Source organism: Esox lucius, chromosome 19, assembly GCF_011004845.1.
Source record: "Esox lucius isolate fEsoLuc1 chromosome 19, fEsoLuc1.pri, whole genome shotgun sequence".
In the NCBI taxonomy this organism is placed as follows: domain Eukaryota; kingdom Metazoa; phylum Chordata; class Actinopteri; order Esociformes; family Esocidae; genus Esox; species Esox lucius.
This window is the reverse complement of record NC_047587.1, coordinates 27,714,018-27,731,390: the sequence shown is the minus strand read 5'-3', so window position 1 is coordinate 27,731,390 and position 17,373 is coordinate 27,714,018. Positions and strand designations below refer to the sequence as shown.

At 44.3% G+C, this 17,373-nt stretch overlaps 2 protein-coding genes across 4 annotated transcripts; one reads left to right on the top strand and one right to left on the bottom strand.

The window, feature by feature from the left end:
• The first annotated feature begins 1,028 nt into the window (after positions 1 to 1,028).
• Positions 1,029 to 9,770, top strand: has3 (hyaluronan synthase 3). Of its 3 annotated transcripts, none has more exons than XM_020040600.2 (4): positions 1,029 to 1,073; positions 5,369 to 6,013; positions 6,619 to 6,720; positions 6,815 to 9,770. In XM_020040600.2, the coding sequence occupies exons 2-4, from the start codon at positions 5,369 to 5,371 to the stop codon at positions 7,742 to 7,744; spliced, it is 1,677 nt and encodes a 558-aa protein (XP_019896159.1). In that variant the 5' UTR covers positions 1,029 to 1,073; the 3' UTR covers positions 7,745 to 9,770. The 3 variants fall into 3 exon arrangements, with proteins under 3 accessions (XP_019896159.1, XP_010882450.1, XP_010882449.1); XM_010884148.3 differs by lacking the exon at positions 1,029 to 1,073 and adding an exon at positions 1,307 to 1,389; XM_010884147.3 differs by lacking the exon at positions 1,029 to 1,073 and adding an exon at positions 2,367 to 2,943.
• A 2,836-nt stretch (positions 9,771 to 12,606) lies between these two features.
• On the bottom strand, positions 12,607 to 17,352 carry chtf8 (CTF8, chromosome transmission fidelity factor 8 homolog (S. cerevisiae)). The gene is made up of 3 exons (XM_010884151.5): positions 17,207 to 17,352; positions 16,869 to 16,986; positions 12,607 to 13,063 (listed from the first exon to the last, which is right to left on the bottom strand). The coding sequence occupies exons 1-3, from the start codon at positions 17,230 to 17,232 to the stop codon at positions 12,830 to 12,832; spliced, it is 378 nt and encodes a 125-aa protein (XP_010882453.1). The 5' UTR covers positions 17,233 to 17,352; the 3' UTR covers positions 12,607 to 12,829.
• Between the last annotated feature and the right edge of the window lie 21 nt (positions 17,353 to 17,373).

Sequence of the window (17,373 nt, the reverse complement as noted above, 5' to 3'; positions counted from 1 at the left end):
TTATTGTGAAATATTCAGTTGATGACTGCAATTACATGGACTACACAGCAAATGTCAGATATTGGCACGCTATGAAGTTAACTGGTTTGTTTTTATTTAGATAGCAGTGCAGACCAGACACAGTAATGCAGAAATAGTGTGCGCGCCAACTTTTCAGGGATGTGTCCCCTCGCTCTGACAACCAAGGACATTCCCACTGTGAGAGAGATGCTCTGACACTGGGACGCCGTGCTGTTTCACCTGAGCTACACCACACATTAACCCTGGAACACAGCCAGCCAGGGTGTGTGAGGGTCTATCACTAAGGTTTTATATTGTGTATAAACTGCATTTGTATTCTGATGTGATCGGCAATGTAGCGATCGGGGCACGACTTGATTAGTGTCTGTGATTACAGCGTGTCTTCAATTGGTGTGTTTCAAAGCTGCTGCAGTCTCTCTCTCCTTCTGTCTGCCAGCCTGCATTGGACCTGCCGGCAGCACGGGTGCAGAAGAGGAGGGGTAGCTAAATAAATAAGCCTATAAAGGATGCTTTGAGTTAGGCAGTGTGGAGGGGGGCAGAGGGGGGTCTGCATGAACAGCCCCGAGTTGTTGAAGGCTGCCCGCACTGCAGCGGGGAGGGGGAGAGGGCACGGGAGGAGAGGGTGATCTACTGAGGGTGTAGAGGGGTCCTGGAGGGGAGGGGAAGAGAAGCAGAGTCAGTCTGGGCAGCTATGCACTGAGCCGGGACTGTGTGACAGGAGTCGGGCGCAGGGATTTGGGCTGCGCTGCGGAGGGATGCAGAGAGGAGCTGCCACTGCTGCAGGAGAGAGAGAGGCTGAGACAGAGGAGTGAAGGGAGTGCAGCCAGGAGCCTGAGGAGATTCAGACCTCCAACCGTTACCAGAGAGTGGCTCCTGACGCGGGAGACCCGTGAGCAGGGATGGACTACCAGCCCGATGAGCAACGTCCAGCCAGGACCAGGGATGGAATAGACTGGTCTCACATCTTTTTGTACGCTTCTCCCTGCCCAACACCCTAAGCGGCCAGCTGAGACACCGAGCTCTGATGGCCTTCATGCCCAGCGACAGCCCAGGTAGCTAGAAGAGAGGGAGAGGAGGAAGGACGGGGGGAGCGGGGGGGGGGGGGGGGGGGGGGGGACAGGGTAGAAGGAGGCGGAGGAGGAGGAGGTAGTGCTGTATTTTTGGATGAGGGACTCCTGAATTAAGTGAGCTGGAATAAAGATGTAGTGTGGAGCGGGAAGCAGAACAAGGAGTGTGCTGTGCTGCAGTGTGGTGGAGCGGGTCAGAGAGGGTGGGGTGGACTGACGGACAGACACACAGCGGACAGACAGCTGCAGGGGCGACTTGAGAAGTGGAGAAGTCCACCCAGTGGTCCGCTGGGTCAGGAAGGTATGGGAGAATATATTGTGTTTCATGTGTATGTTTGTGTGTGTGTGTGTGTGTGTGTCTGTCTGTCTGTGTGTGTCTTGGGAAAACTAAAGGGCTCAAAGTTTTTCTTCAAATCTGTATAAGTGTAAACGGAAACTTAGAAATAGCTTTGTGTCTGTGAGAAAGCCTGGGGCAAAGCTGTTGGGTGGAATTTTATGAGAAGCATTTTTTTCTACCTGAGTCAGTTCACTGTGCTAATAGAAACAAATGTCAGTTGAAATGTCTTAAACAAACATTAAACTCAAAAGTGTTTTAATGTGAGTGTTAGAGAAAGGACTGTTACTGTAGTGGCTGAGGGAGTCACATTCTGTTTATCAGGAGATGTCTCTATGTGTGTGCGTTTGGGTTTTGTGTCAAATTAGTGTTTTCTGGAGTGTGTGGTATATCCTGTTTTTCATGGCAAAGCACACGGGTCAGTTCCCTGAAGCTGACATACTGTTAGAAAGACACATGAACGCCTTAGAATTCCGTTTGAGGATGAGACCTCTCCAAGGAAAATGTCGGCTTTTTGACGTCCCAAGGTATCACCGGTTGACTCCAAATTGGGGTCTGGAGGCTGAAACAGGCTAAACCAGGTCTCATGGGAAGTGGTGTTGCTCTGGGTAGTCATACGTCTGATTAGACTGATAGTCAGTCCCAGTTAACCAGCTCAGTATCTCTCCTCAGGCTGCCAGAGAAATCCTTTGGCTACTTCAACAAAACTTCATGGGACAAAAAGAGAGGGAAATGTTATCTTTAATCTAGAGTACTTGTTGGAAGTCCCACAACTTTTGTAAGATGTTGTGAAATTGATATGGTCCTCTGGTGGTCACTGGATGTGAATTGTCATATTGTGCGGTCAACCTGAAGATCTGATCATGTGTGTGATTCATTATGCACATTTTTGCACAGCTGCAGATTCTTACTTAAACGAAAAGCAGAACTATCTCCTTTCCACTGAGGTTCACGCTGAAATGTGCCAACACGCTACTCTACAGGGCTTTGGTTCTGACTCAATGAATCATGACTCATGAAGGCAAGGCAGCGGGAAAGACAGTATTGATAAAGTCGATTGATAAAGAGTCAAGTTTAAACCCAGACAGCAGAAGTCTCTACACGCTCGACCCATCCCTCTCTCCTTTCGTAAAGCCATTCACTCCCCCTCATTACCTTCCTGGGAACTCACCTTCTCCCTCCTTGACCCACCGCCAACACACTCATTCATTCTGTACCAGCCTGCCACTACACCTGAGAATATAGTCCATTCAGGCTGCTCTGGGAGGCACTACACCTGAGAATACCTGCCGGGCTCTGGGACCCACCCGGGAACAGCTACCTGTGTCTGTCTCTGCCAGGAACTCACCAGAGTATCTACCTGCAAGCATCTCCTCTGTGAATACTGACCTGCAGCCCATCCGAGAGCCACGGGATAGCAGATGCTGAATCAGATGGGACCTCCCCAACAGACAAGATACAGCTAATAGTAGGAATTTGAAAACCTTGAGTTGGGAACCAGCGGTCTCTGTGACAAGCACAGTGAGTACTGGCCTTTGACCACACACCACTCTAGGGAAACGGATTCCTGAAATTGGGACAATTGTTGGCCAGCTGGTGAACTCAAGTATATTTTGCATTATTTATCATTTGGGTTGATTAATATGATTTTGGAGTTTTATTGGTCAGTTATATCATCCCAATATTCAAAGTTCAGAGTTAAAGTTAGTGTTCAAAAGTGCATTGTAGTGGAATGCAGTGGATGTTAAAGATTGGAAAAGCAGGGTCCCGAAATGTATGGTGATTACAGAGTTGATGGTATTGTTTTGGTTATGTGACATTGCAAAGGCTGTTATTCTGTGGGTGTCTATTACGATGATCAGTGATACTCTTCTACTACACTATATTTTTCAAGGTGCCATAATAACAGCAAATACTAAAGAAACAACATTTACTCATTGTGTTATGCAGTTCCACTTGGAAGGCCTGCTTTCTACCTGAAACATGATGTGCAATCTGTAGAGTTTGACATGGACCCCCATGTGTATTGTTCTGTACTCCTAACTGCCTCTAATTACGGTAAAACAGACTCTGACCTTGTCTGCCTGCCTGTCATCTCCTCTAAGCCCAGGGGCCTTTATAGTACGTTCCACCCCTTGTTGCCCCACACGGTCCCCTGATCATAAGTGGCCCTCAGACGGAAATAGTTTACTATACAAGTGGAAGAAAATATAAGTCAAGAATTTGTATTTATTTTACATCTGAAACTAATTCAGCACTGGTTTGGTTGTCACTGGACACTGAAATATTCACAAGAATAATTCTATCCAAATCATGATGGAATAAACGGGTTATTATGGACATTCTGTTCAGGTTGTGCATTGTTTATTCTAGTCGCGTACAGTGTTGATTGTGATTTGTATTGCTTACAGGTTGCTTACAGATCAGGGGTCATTGAAACATGATGGGAGAATGTAGATGAGTGTCATAGGGACAGGAGGTAAATCCACTGTGACCAGTTGATTCCACCTCTGCCAGTGTTTTTGAGTGGATACTATGATATGAACGTTGTAAATGGGGTCTGTCTTTCTTCTGTCAAACTGAACGGGGGGCGGGGGGGACACAGGGAGGTAATTTCATCAATGAAAGGGAGGGATTGTTCTCCATTCCATACTCCTGAGTGTAGGCCGAGCCCTGCCTGGCTTTTAATTAAAGTAATTAACCTGGAGAAGGGAAATAGTCTTTGTCGGTAGATAACGTCCAGTTACTCCAGCTAGTTCTCAGTCAGGTAAAAAAAGGCCAACAGCAGTCTGACTAACTTAGTGAACAAGTCCTGTTTCCAGAGATTGTTTACAGGTTGTAAAGTGCTGTGTTGTTTCTTCGTGTTTATTTTGCCTTTTCTAGGTGGGGTCAATCACGTTCTTTCATTTGGAATTATTTCGATCTTAATCTTCACTTTCATGGACCACAATAAAATTATTTATTTTGTTGGTGTTTTGAACAGTGGATGGTTAGTGTACGTTTCAGAAGAGTACTGGTTATGAAGGGCGTGACAGGAAAGACAGGTAATTACATTACCCCAAATGCGAGGCAAGAAACACTCCCTTTCTCTTAAGAAACAAAACCCCACGGAACCGGACGTGGTTCATACTTACCATGTCCAGACATGTAAACCTGTGTAGTCATCATCTGCCCACAGTTCCTAGGGAAATCATTACACCCATCATACCACCCTGAGCTAGCCCCGAGGTTACCTAAATCATACCACCCTGAGCTAGCCCCGAGGTTACCTAAATCATACCACCCTGAGCTAGCCCCGAGGTTACCTAAATCATACTACCCTGAGCTAGCCCCGAGGTTACCTAAATCATACCACCCTGAGCTAGCCCCGAGGTTACCTAAATCATACTACCCTGAGCTAGCCCCGAGGTTACCTAAATCATACTACCCTGAGCTAGCCCCGAGGTTACCTAAATCATACCACCCTGAGCTAGCCCCGAGGTTACCTAAATCATACCACCCTGAGCTAGCTCAGAGGTTACCTAAATCATACCACCCTGAGCTAGCCCCGAGGTTACCTAAATCATACTACCCTGAGCTAGCCCCGAGGTTACCTAAATCATACTACCCTGAGCTAGCCCCGAGGTTACCTAAATCATACCACCCTGAGCTAGCCCCGAGGTTACCTAAATCATACCACCCTGAGCTAGCCCCGAGGTTACCTAAATCATACTACCCTGAGCTAGCCCCGAGGTTACCTAAATCATACTACCCTGAGCTAGCCCCGAGGTTACCTAAATCATACTACCCTGAGCTAGCCCCGAGGTTACCTAAATCACACCACATTGTATTCAGCGCAATAATAGGCATCTGAAAATGCATCACCTGCTGTGGTTATTCTTACAGAGGAGTATTTACGTTTGCCTCCATCCAAACCCAGGCTGATCTCAGTCCTCCTTCCCTACAGATGCCCTCTCGCTGCAGGACCGCGCTGCATATTGTGACCACCACCCTCTTTGCTGCTGTGGTCCTGTTTGGGATCCTGCTAGCCTACGTCACTGGCTACCAGTTCATCCACACGGAGCAGCACCACCTCTCCTTCGGCCTATATGGAGCCATCCTGTCCCTGCACCTCCTTCTCCAGAGCCTGTTCGCCTTCCTAGAACACAGGCACATGCGCAGCCCCGCCCGCCCCCAGCTCCTGCGGCGCTCCGTGGCCCTGTGCATCGCGGCCTACCAGGAGGACCCGGACTACCTGCGGAAGTGCCTCCGCAGCGTGCGACGCATCTCCTTCCCCGGCCTGAAGGTGGTGCTGGTGGTGGACGGGAACAGGCTGGAGGACCGCTACATGATGGACATATTCCACGAGGTGATGGGAGGAGCGGACCAGGCCGGCAGCCTGGTGTGGCAGGGGAACTTCCACAGTGACGGGGTTGGTGGCGTGGGTAAAGGAGGGCCCGCAGCAGCGCGTCGGCACGTGGAGGAGGCTGCTCGCGTGGCCAGGATGGTGAGGGGATGCCACTACTCCTGCATCATGCAGGAGTGGGGAGGGAAAAGGGAGGTGATGTACACAGCCTTCAAAGCCCTCGGAGACTCTGTTGACTACATTCAGGTAAGTCTGTACTGTAGGTTTGTGTTTACTGTATATGTGCTTGATACTGACCACAGGTCTTGGCATGAGGCCTCATATCCACACACCCACAACTGACAATATGACACCTATCACAAATAGCAAGTTGATACACTTGCATATCCTCACAAGTGGTAAATGTTTTAAAGATGTATTGCAATTTGAGTATGTAAATCATTATAAAAGCAAAGGGGTGTATATTCCATAAAGCCATATATTCATTAGTGTTAGTACCGCATTTTCCAGGGTCAAAGTTCAGATGTTCAGCCAGGTGTGCTTCTAGAACACCTGAGTGCTGTCAGCAGACTCTCATTTCTCATGGCATCAATGAAATAAAGGGGACCTAAGAACACCTGCTATAACCTTAGGCCTGCAGTAACTTGGAGACAATTCTCATTCATGAATAATAAATATCACTCGTGATAATAATGTAATGAAAAGTATAGCGAGATCAATACTGTTGGATGGATTAACTAATTAGATCAATCCACCGTAAAAAAAAAAATACCTGTCACATTTCTACCAACCTAGCTTTGGGGCAGTCATACAAGAATGGACTTAATGAACCCTATTGTGTGCCTCTGAAGGTGTGTGACTCGGACACAGTTCTGGACCCTGCGTGTACTATAGAGATGCTAAAGGTTCTAGAAGAGGATGCACAGGTGGGCGGAGTTGGTGGAGATGTACAGGTAAGACATTGTTACATTGTTGTCATGGTTTTCTATCATACCAGTTATCCTGAATCAATCTTCAGTAACAGGCTCTCCTCTTTTCCTGTCCAAGATCCTGAACAAGTATGACTCGTGGATCTCTTTCCTGAGCAGCGTTCGCTACTGGATGGCCTTCAATGTGGAGCGGGCCTGCCAGTCCTACTTTGGCTGTGTGCAGTGTATCAGTGGCCCGCTGGGCATGTACCGCAACTCTCTGCTGCAGCAATTCCTAGAACCCTGGTACCACCAGACCTTCCTGGGCAGCAAGTGCAGCTTTGGCGACGACCGCCACCTCACTAACCGCGTGCTCAGCTTCGGCTACAAGACCAAGTTCACGGCCCGATCCCAGTGCCAGACCGAAACACCGACACTCTACCTCCGCTGGCTCAACCAGCAGACCCGCTGGAGCAAATCCTACTTCCGGGAGTGGCTGTATAACGCCCTCTGGTTCCACAAGCACAGCCTCTGGATGACCTACGAGTCTGTGGTGACAGGCTTCTTTCCCTTCTTCTTGGTTGCCACGGTGATCCACCTGTTCTACCGCGGGCGCCTATGGAACATCCTTCTCTTCCTGTTGACGGTGCAGCTGGTCGGCATGGTGAAGGCCACCTACGCCTGCTTCCTGAGGGGCAGCCTGGTCATGATCTTCATGTCCCTGTACTCGCTCCTCTACATGTCCAGCTTGCTGCCGGCCAAGATGTTCGCCTTGCTCACCATCAACAAGGCCGGCTGGGGTACGTCGGGGCGGAGGAAGATTGTGGTGAACTTCATTGGGGCGGTGCCCGTCACCGTGTGGGGCGCCGTGCTGCTGGGCGGGGTCGCCTACACAATCTACTGTGAGACCCAGGAGCCGTTCAGTGAGACGGAGAAAGCCCTGCTCATTGCTGGGGCCATCCTGTACGCTTGCTACTGGCTGATTCTGCTAGTCCTCTACCTGGCTATAGTGGCCAAGCGCTGTAACAAGAGGGAGGAGCAGTACCACCTGCCGTACGCTGAGGCATAAGGCGTGCGTGAGACTGGGTTAGTCCCTTGCGGCGCTGCTAAATGAGCTGAGCCAGTGTGAGGCCCCTCTCATGGCCCTCTGTCTCCATGGTGCTAACCTCTGGTTGTGAAGAACGTTATCCACGTGCGGATGATGTGCTGTGGAATGTCATTGGACCAACAGTTCTGGGAGTCCTCTACTAGCGGACACAATTAACAGTGCAATGGTGCTTTTCATGGACGTGCAGCGCGTTATCCTACAGCCATTGTCTATTGGGCATGATGGGACACGGAGGGGCCCGTGGAAATTCAGCCGATTGTGAGGACTTTGACACAAGCCTGGAGTTTCGGGGCTTATGTTCATTGAGCACCTGTGTCAGCATAAACATTATGAGACAGAGTTGATACATCACCAGCATGACAGAAAGACTGCACCCATACAGACAGTCAGTCAGTCAGTCACAGGCCAGACAATATCACCAACGTGAAGGCCCTCCCATCCTCAGGCAGGTGACAGAATGATCCACAGTTGTATTTTTGTAATACAATAGACTATCCAACATTTCTACATAATTTACAAAACATTCTGGTGCTGTTGAACAGTGTCCAGGGCAAAGGATTAGCTTATAAAGTACAGTACGTCCTGCTAGTGTATTTACTCAATTGTGGTTGTTTTTGCTGAATGTGTGCCAAATTCAACAAATGCTCAATACAGGATGTCGTATTCCAACTGAGGATAATACATCATGCATTCCACCACTCAGACTCCTTTGGCCAAAGAGCACCTGGTTTTTGGACACGTGGCATATCATTTAAGTACTAAAAACATTGTCAGTTGTAACTCCAGAATAAGATAATGTAAAAGCAGGATCCCTTTTATCAAGATCAAGTGTTGTAGTATCAGGGCTCTATTAAACCAAACCTACACAGCAGTATTTATGCAGCGTGTTTTTCCACTGATGGACTCACAGACTGGTGTTGGGTATATATAGGTTGTATAAAAACCTACAAATATCAGGGCGACATGTATGTTTTACATATTCATTTAATTAGAAGCGTGTGCACACGGAATTCATACTGTAAATACAAATAGGTGTAAACATTGGTGTGGCAGTAGATAATGAATCCCAGCTAAAGTGTAGGTCCGATGTCATGAGATTCTGGTGGTTGGAGAATGGAGATATTGTTGTGGTATTATGCATTTACTCTTGTAGTGGAGATTTGTATTTACTCCTTTGTTATTTAAGTTATTTTATGAGGAGTTCATGACTTGAAGTGTAAAAGGGCAGATAATACAGAAAATGTTTGTTTACAGTCTTGCTCAGCCTCACTCTACCAACATACTGTAAGTCACTACAGAAATCACAACAAAAACCGATAAACAGATCCAAGAAATATGCAAGTATCTTCACTATTTATGTGGTCACATGGGCTTGGTTTTAGGCAGAACATTTGAAAGCATGTTGGAAGTAGCAAGGCCATTATGAGAACCAGGCCATAGAGTGGGAGAGAGAGAGTTAGTGGTGGCCAGGACCAGAGGGGAAATTATTTACTGTGTGGCGGAATGAATTGGCCCCTTCAGAAATCATGGAGCAGAAGGGTGGACTTTTATGGTTACACCTCTTTGTGCTTGCCAAGAAGGGACCTCCCTAATTCCCCTAACACACACACAAATAAACAGAATGCTGGAACACAAAATCCAGTGTTTAAAGTGTGTACAAACAACAGATCTCTTTAAGTCATCTTAAATATGTATTTGAATGTGCATGTGGTCTACCTTTCCCTCTTTACTCCACAGTGTGTTGGTGACTGTGTTGTTGCACATAGATATTGAGATGTGTTTGACAGGGTTGTCTGAAAGTCAATAGTGGAGATATGAAATAGAGTACAATGTACAATTATGGTCTTTATGTCATATTGGTCTTATAACGCTGTGACTGAACGTAAATGTCTACCCATATTCTGTAAGCATATTCTACATGGGGAAAAAATTATAATAGAAATGGTTTGAATATAATTACTTACAGTGGGGAGAACAAGTATTTGATACACTGCCGATTTTGCAGGTTTTCCTACTTACAAAGCATGTAGAGGTCTGTCATTTTTTATCATAGGTACACTTCAACTGTGAGAGACGGAATAAAAAAAAATCCAGAAAATCACATTGATTTTTAAATAATTAATTTGCATTTTATTGCATGACGTAAGTATTTGATCACCTACCAACCAGTAAGAATTCCGGCTCTCACAGACATGTTAGTTTTTCTTTAAGAAGCCCTCCTGTTTTCTCTACTCATTACCTGTATTAACTGCACCTGTTTGAACTCGTTACCTGTATAAAAGACACCTGTCCACATGCTCAGTCAAACAGACTCCAACCTCTCCACAATGGCCAAGACCAGAGAGCTGTGTAAGGACATCAGGGATAAAATTGTAGACTTGCACAAGGCTGGGATGGGCTACAGGACAATAGGCAAGCAGCTTGGTGAGAAGGCAACAACTGTTGGTGCAATTATTAGAAAATGAAAGAAGTTCAAGATGACGGACAATCACCCTCAGTCTGGGGCTCCATGCAAGATCTCACCTCGTGGGGCATCAATGATCATGAGGAAGGTGAGGGATCAGCCCAGAACTACACGGCAGGACCTGGTCAATGACCTGAAGAGAGCTGGGACCACAGTCTCAAAGAAAACCATTAGTAACACACTAATCCGTCATGGATTAAAATCCTGCAGCGTACACAAGGTCCCCCTGCTCAAGCCAGCACATGTCCAGGCACGTCTGAAGTTTGCCAATGACCATCTGGATGATCCAGAGGAGGAATGGGAGAAGGTCATGTGGTCTGATGAGACAGAAATAGAGCTAAACTCCACTCACCGTGTTTGGAGGAAGAAGAAGGATGAGTAGAACCCCAAGAACACCATCCCAACCGTGAATGTTTCCACCGTGAAAGGTGGAAACATTCTTTGGGGATGCTTTTCTGCAAAGGGGACAGGACGACTGCACCGTAATGAGGGGAGCATGGATGGGGCCATGTGTCGCAAGATCTTGGCCAACAACCTCCTTCCCTCAGTAAGAGCATTGAAGATGAGTCGTGGCTGGGTCTTCCAGCATGACAACGACCCGAAACACACAGCCAGGGCAACTAAGGCGTGGCACCGTAAGAAGCATATCAAGGTCCAGGAGTGGCCTAGCCAGTCTCCAGACCTGAACCCAATAGAAAATCTTTGGAGGGAGCTGAAAGTCCGTATTGCCCAGAGACAGCCCCAAAAGCTGAAGGATCTGGAGAAGGTCTGTATGGAGGAGTGGGCCAAAATCCCTGCTGCAGTGTGTGCAAACCTGGTCAAGAACTACAGGAAACGTATGATCTCTGTAATTGCAAACAAAGGTTTCTGTACCAAATATTAAAGTTCTGCTTTTCAAATACTTATGTCATGTAATTAAATGCAAATTAATTACTTAAAAATAATACAATGTGAGTTTTGTAAGTGTGAGCTTGTAAATGTGAGCTTTGTAAGTGGGAAAACCTGCAAAATCAGCAGTGTATCAAATATTTGTTCTCCCCACTGTAACTATTCAGTTTGTATTCCGGTCTTCTCTAAACAATATCTGTCAATACTGCGGGAACAACTGTTGGGTATAATCAACAAGCGATAGCAGCTCAGCTCATTATTAAGCCTTACATAAAGGCAGGGTCACAGTATATTGCTAGTTACTACACAGTATTTTCAGTATTATACATATTCAAATATATATGTTGAAGATGTGCAAGATACTTGTATTTATTTATCCAATTTGACCCTTATTTAAGATGTCTAATTTGTAGTTACAAACTTTTATACCGCAGTAGCTACCAATGGGCTTAGAAGATTTGAATATTGGGATGTTCTCCCCTGTAAGCTTTTTTTCACACTACTCACTCAGCCATGAAATCTGTAAAATCTTTGGGTGGGAACCCACACCTTCGACTAACAACTTAATTTAAGACCAACCCACCTACACGGCCTTAGCAGTGTGCTAAGCCAATGTGCTTCAAAGAACATCTTTCGACTCTCCTGAGCTTGCAAGGACTTGCTGTGGGGAGGCAAGGCCATTTGCCCCAAACATAAAGAACTACGGGATTTGTACGTTTACAGCAGGGGTGTCCAAGCAGTTCCACGGAGGACCAAGTGTCTGCAGGTTCTTGGTTTTTCCTATAAATTGGTTCCCGGTTCACACTTTAACAACCAGGGGAGGGTAGAAACTAACCAATTACTAACATAATTAGTCAATCAAGTACAAGGTGAGAGCGAAAACCTGCGGACACTCCGCCCTCCGTGGAACTGTTTGGACACCCCCGGTTTACAGTGTACTTCGCACATCATGGTCATTTGATTGTGTGTAGTTGGATGTCCAGCTCAGCATTGCTACATCTGTCTTTTTTGAATGTCTTAAATCAGGAATCCCACTCAATATTATCATTAGATTAGCATTTAAGGATCAGGCTTCATGTAGACGTAGAACAGGTTGCTATTACTGTCATTTAAAGGAATCAAATATTTCCAATGCAATAGGACAAACATTTCTCAGAATCGTGCAACCGCATTTGATTATGGAAACGCAACATAATAAACAGTTATTTTTTGAGCATTGTTACCACCTATGTATTCAATTGTTGAATTGTGTACACATAAAAGACAAGACATGGTGTTGGAAATCGATTTTGTATTTCATTTTCAATCAAAACATTTCTTTTTCAGACTTGTATAGCAGTTGAAAAATGTTTTTATCTCAATAAAACATTCTCATTAAGTTGTCCCTATTCTTCCCCATCTGAAATAATCACTGTACAAATGTTGCCAACACATTACTACATCCTGTCACATTATTTTTACACACACACACACACACACACACACACACACACACACACACACACACACACACACACACACACACACACACACACTCCAGCAGTGTAACCATTGACAAGTCTGAACAAATATCAAAGAAATTAAAAGGGTCAAGGTCATAAGGCACACCCAGAAGAACTGCAACTGCAACAGGGAGGTAATACCTGACAAGCCAATGCTGTTAAAAAGCGAGCCCTAATGAACCTAGCACTTCACTACACTTTCTTGGGCACGTTAGTGATGATGGGCTTTGGGCGAGTTTTGAAGATGAGCTTCTTTTTGATGAGGGCAGAAACATGGTAGGTGGTAGGACTCTCCTGGTTGGTTTCCATGGGAACCTCATCCCCCCGAGGGAGGCCAGAGTGCTTCAACAGGACAGCGAAGGGCTTCTCCATTTTGACCACTTTCCCGTAGAGGATGTGGTGTCCAACAATGAGTACAGGAACACCCTGGGGGAGGGCACACAATTGAGCACCGTGAAGAAAAACCAAAAGACTGTACGTTCTGTAGTGTTGTAATACGATTTTTGTCCTGACTAGACTTGGACTTGACCACTGGTGACTCAGAACAGCTTGCATGCAACTTCATTGACTGAGTTGGCTTTGACATGGGGATATTATACTAGCGGCACGTTATTAGATCTTCACAACAGTTGTTTTGCAGTGGGACATTCAGCCCACGTCAGCATTTGAACTGCGGTGGAGTGAGGGGCAGACAGACAAGCAGGCTCTACTCCAGCTCGGATCAAATATCTTGCACAAGATATGACACTATCCTTGGTAGTTTTTTTCTTCCTCTTTCTATACTACAACCAGAGTTGGGGAGTAAACATGTAACGGATTGCAGAAAATCAGTAACTGTAATCCGTTACATTACCAACTAAATTATATTGTATTATATTGTAATCAGATTACAGATACTACTGAAAATGTTTATGATTTATTTTGGATTACTTCAATTGAAAAAGAATAGGTGCGAGAAATAATTACGACATGTTGCTTACTTGATTTAGTTTTTAAATGTTTTTAATGAAAAGAACAATTGGGGGACTCAGTTGAGTGTGATCATCATCCAAGCAAAGGTGGGCGCGCAGATTAGTGACCGATGAAGCGCTAGTTTAATTTTGGTTGGTTAGGTGGCTGGTAAAAACAGAGTACATTATATCTTCGATAATATTGGTTGGAAAGCTTCATAAAATGCAAAAACAGAATGCAATGAAGTGCAAATCATGTATCCCTATATTTAATTGAAAATAGTACAAAGATAACATATCAAATGTTGAAGTTGAGAAATTTTATTGTCTTTAGAAAAAAAACATTTGGAATTTTAATGCCAGAAACCAGTTTCAAAAAAGTTGATTCCCCCCCCAAAAAATAAAAATTTGATTGGTCAGACCACAGGACAGTTTTGCACTTCGCCTCAGTCCATCTAAAAAGAACTTGGGCCCAGAAAAGACAGCAGCGGTTCTGGATCTTGAATATACAGCAATGCAGCTTTGCTGTAGTGGGATGAACAGTTTCCATTCATGAATTTGGGCGATGCTAAGAATGCTAATTACAACCATTCTGGACTAACTTTTGGTAAGTAAATTTTTGGTTTTTAGTTCCAGTCTTTTAGTTGAATTATCCCTTTAATGATATTACGTACCGTAGATGATGAAATCCCCAAACTCTTTGCAATTTTACGTTGAGAAGGTTTTTCAAAAAATTTTGCAATATTTGCATGCATAGTCTTTTAATACTGTACTCAATCATGTTACTGACCTGTTGCCAATTGACCTAATTAGTTGTGTAATATTTCACCAGGTTAAATTTTTTAGCATTACACCACTTTTCCAGTCATTTGTTGCCTCTGTCCCAACTTTTTCTAAACTTGTTCCTGGCATCAAATTCAAAGTGGCCGTATATTTTTCAAGAAACAATAAAATGTCTCAGTTTCAACATTTGATATGTTGTCTTTGTACTATTTTCTATTGAAAATAACATTTAAATGATTTTCACATCATTGCATTCTGTTTTTATTAACATTTTACGCAGCGCCCCAACTTTTTTGGAACAGGGGTTATACACTGTTAGTTTAATGTAAATATAAAACCTAACATGGGGACAGTTCAACAACATGGTTATGCTACTTGCAGACATGAAAGAAAATCAGGAATGCTATTTTGCGGGTCATAAACATTTTCTATAATGACAAAACATAATTTCTAGGCAAGGTGAGATAAGTGGAAGCAGGAAGTCATAAGGTACAAACCCGATTCCAAAAAAGTTGGGACACTGTACAATTGTGAATAAAAACAGAATGCAATGATGTGGAAGTTTCAAATTTCAATATTTTATTCAGAATACAACATAGATGACATATCAAATGTTTAAACTGAGAAAATGTATCACTTTAAGGGAAAAATAAGTTGATTTTAAATTTCATGGCATCAACACATCTCAAAAAAGTTGGGACAAGGCCATGTTTACCACTGTGTGGCATCCCCTCTTATTTTTATTACAGACTGCAAACGTCTGGGGACTGAGGAGACAAGTTGCTCAAGTTTATGAATAGGAATGTTGTCCCAATCTTGTCTAATACAGGCTTCTAGTTGCTCAACTGTATTAGGTCTTCTTTGTCGCACCTTCCTCTTTATGATGCGTCAAATGTTTTCTATGGGTGAAAGATCTGGACTGCAGGCTGGCCATTTCAGTACCCGGATCCTTCTTCTATGCAGCCATGACATTGTAATTGATGCAGTATGTGGTCTGGCATTGTCATGTTGGAAAATGCAAGGTCTTCCCTGAAAGAAACGACGTCTGGATGGGAGCATATGTTGTTCTAGAACTTGGATATACCTGTCAGCGTTGATGGTGCTTTTCCAGAGTAGGCTGCCCATGCCACACGCACTCATGCAACCCCATACCATCAGAGATGCAGGCTTCTGAACTGAGCGCTGATAACAACTTGGGTTGTCCTTGTCCTCTTTAGTCTGGATGACATGGTGTCCCGGTTTTCCAAAATGAACTTCAAATTTGGATTTGTCTGACCACAGAACACTTTTTCACTTTGCCACAGTCCATTTTAAATGATCCTTGTCCCAGAGAAAACACCTGCGCTTCTGGATCCTGTTTAGATACAGCTTCTTTTTTGACCTATATAGTTTTAGCCGGCAACGGCGAATGGCACAGTGGATTGTGTTCACCGACAATGTTTTCTGGAAGTATTCCTGAGCCCATGTTGTGATTTCCATTACAGTATCATTCCTGTATGTGATGCAGTGCCGTCTGAGGGCCCGAAGATCACGGGCATCCAGTATGGTTTTCCGGCCTTGACCCTTACGCACAGAGATTGTTCCAGATTCTCTGAATCTTTGGATGATATTATGCACTGTAGATGATAACTTCTAACTCTTTGCAATTTTTCTCTGAGAAACTCCTTTCTGATATTGCTCCACTATTTTTCGCCGCAGCATTGGGGCAATTGGTGATCCTCTACCCATCTTGACTTCTGAGGGACACTGCCACTCTGAGAGGCTCTTTTTATACCCAATCATGTTGCCAATTGACATAAGTTGCAAATTGGTCCTCCAGCTGTTCCTTATCTGTACATTTAACTTTTCCGGCCTCTTATTGCTACCTGTCCCAACTTTTTTGGAATGTGTAGCTCTCATGAAATCCAAAATGAGCCAATATTTTGCATGACATTACAAAATGTCTCACTTTCAACATTCGGTATGTTATCTATATTCTATTGTGAATTAAATATAAGTTTGAGATTTGTAAATTATTCCATTCCTTTTTTACTCAAAAAGTGTCCCAACTTTTTTGGAATTGGGTTTGTATTTAATTGCATGTGCATATATATTTGTTAGTTATTAAAAGGTTCAAAGAAGCAGACCCTTAAATTGAATTAACGCAGAAAAGGCATTTGGAGGGTAACAGTTCGACTTTAAGAACTAAATATATGCGGGTTTTGGAACAGAATCTGTCCTTCTGGCGGTTTTCAGTTGGTTTTTGGAACAGATTTAACCAACGCTGTCTGGGGTGGTTCCTAAACAACAGACCCGTGCAGGATTAATTTATTCACTAGGGCCAGGACTCAAGCACCTGAACTCACACTTCAGCTGCAGAGACTCTGGTGGACCTGAACTCCAAAGGGACCAAATTTAAACAAAGGGACTTTTGAATTGACCTGGCCTCGATCCGGCCTCAAGGTTTAGTCCCTCGACTATCTCTGCTATCATATCATCTGCGTCACCATGTCCTATACCTCTTTGGTGTAGAGCAGGTCTCCCATCAGGTTCCCAGCCAGTCCAGAGTTTTGCCTGGACACCATCTCCCCCTGGAGTTCCACCAGTAGCCATTCATCAGGACCAGCAGCACCCACACTGGAAATAAATGGATAGAGGAGAATCAGATTTACTTACCAAATAGTTACATAGATGTCAATTATTCTAAATAATAAAAATAAAATGTACACACTAGTTGACTGCAGTGTCACACTATGTGATCCTCCTATCACCCTGGCAATTACTTGTTTGACAAAAAAATACAACTCGTTAGGGGTTATATCTGTTGAGTTATTGCATTCAGATGATCAAGTCTTACCTTGAATTTATAATGATTTGAACCATCGTTCTTATACCACTAAAACAATGTGTGGAGAAGACGATACATGTATCATAGACACTTAACTAGACATTGTGGTACATATACTGAAACAACCGCTGTCCATGACTAGCACTATCTGTGTTAATCGGTTTTCATGTGTTCCC

Excerpts from the sequence above, each read along its gene's own strand:
- has3 (XM_020040600.2), top strand. The coding sequence starts at position 5,369 with ATGCCCTCTCGCTGCAGGACCGCGCTGCATATTGTGACCACCACCCTC. Across the intron at positions 6,014-6,618 it reads ACTCTGTTGACTACATTCAG|GTGTGTGACTCGGACACAGT; the intron begins GTAAGTCTGTAC and ends GTGCCTCTGAAG. Across the intron at positions 6,721-6,814 it reads GAGTTGGTGGAGATGTACAG|ATCCTGAACAAGTATGACTC; the intron begins GTAAGACATTGT and ends TTCCTGTCCAAG.
- chtf8 (XM_010884151.5), bottom strand. The coding sequence starts at position 17,232 with ATGGTTCAAATCATTATAAATTCAAG. Across the intron at positions 16,987-17,206 it reads CAAATCATTATAAATTCAAG|TGTGGGTGCTGCTGGTCCTG; the intron begins GTAAGACTTGAT and ends ATTTATTTCCAG. Across the intron at positions 13,064-16,868 it reads ACCTGCTCTACACCAAAGAG|GGTGTTCCTGTACTCATTGT; the intron begins GTATAGGACATG and ends GCCCTCCCCCAG.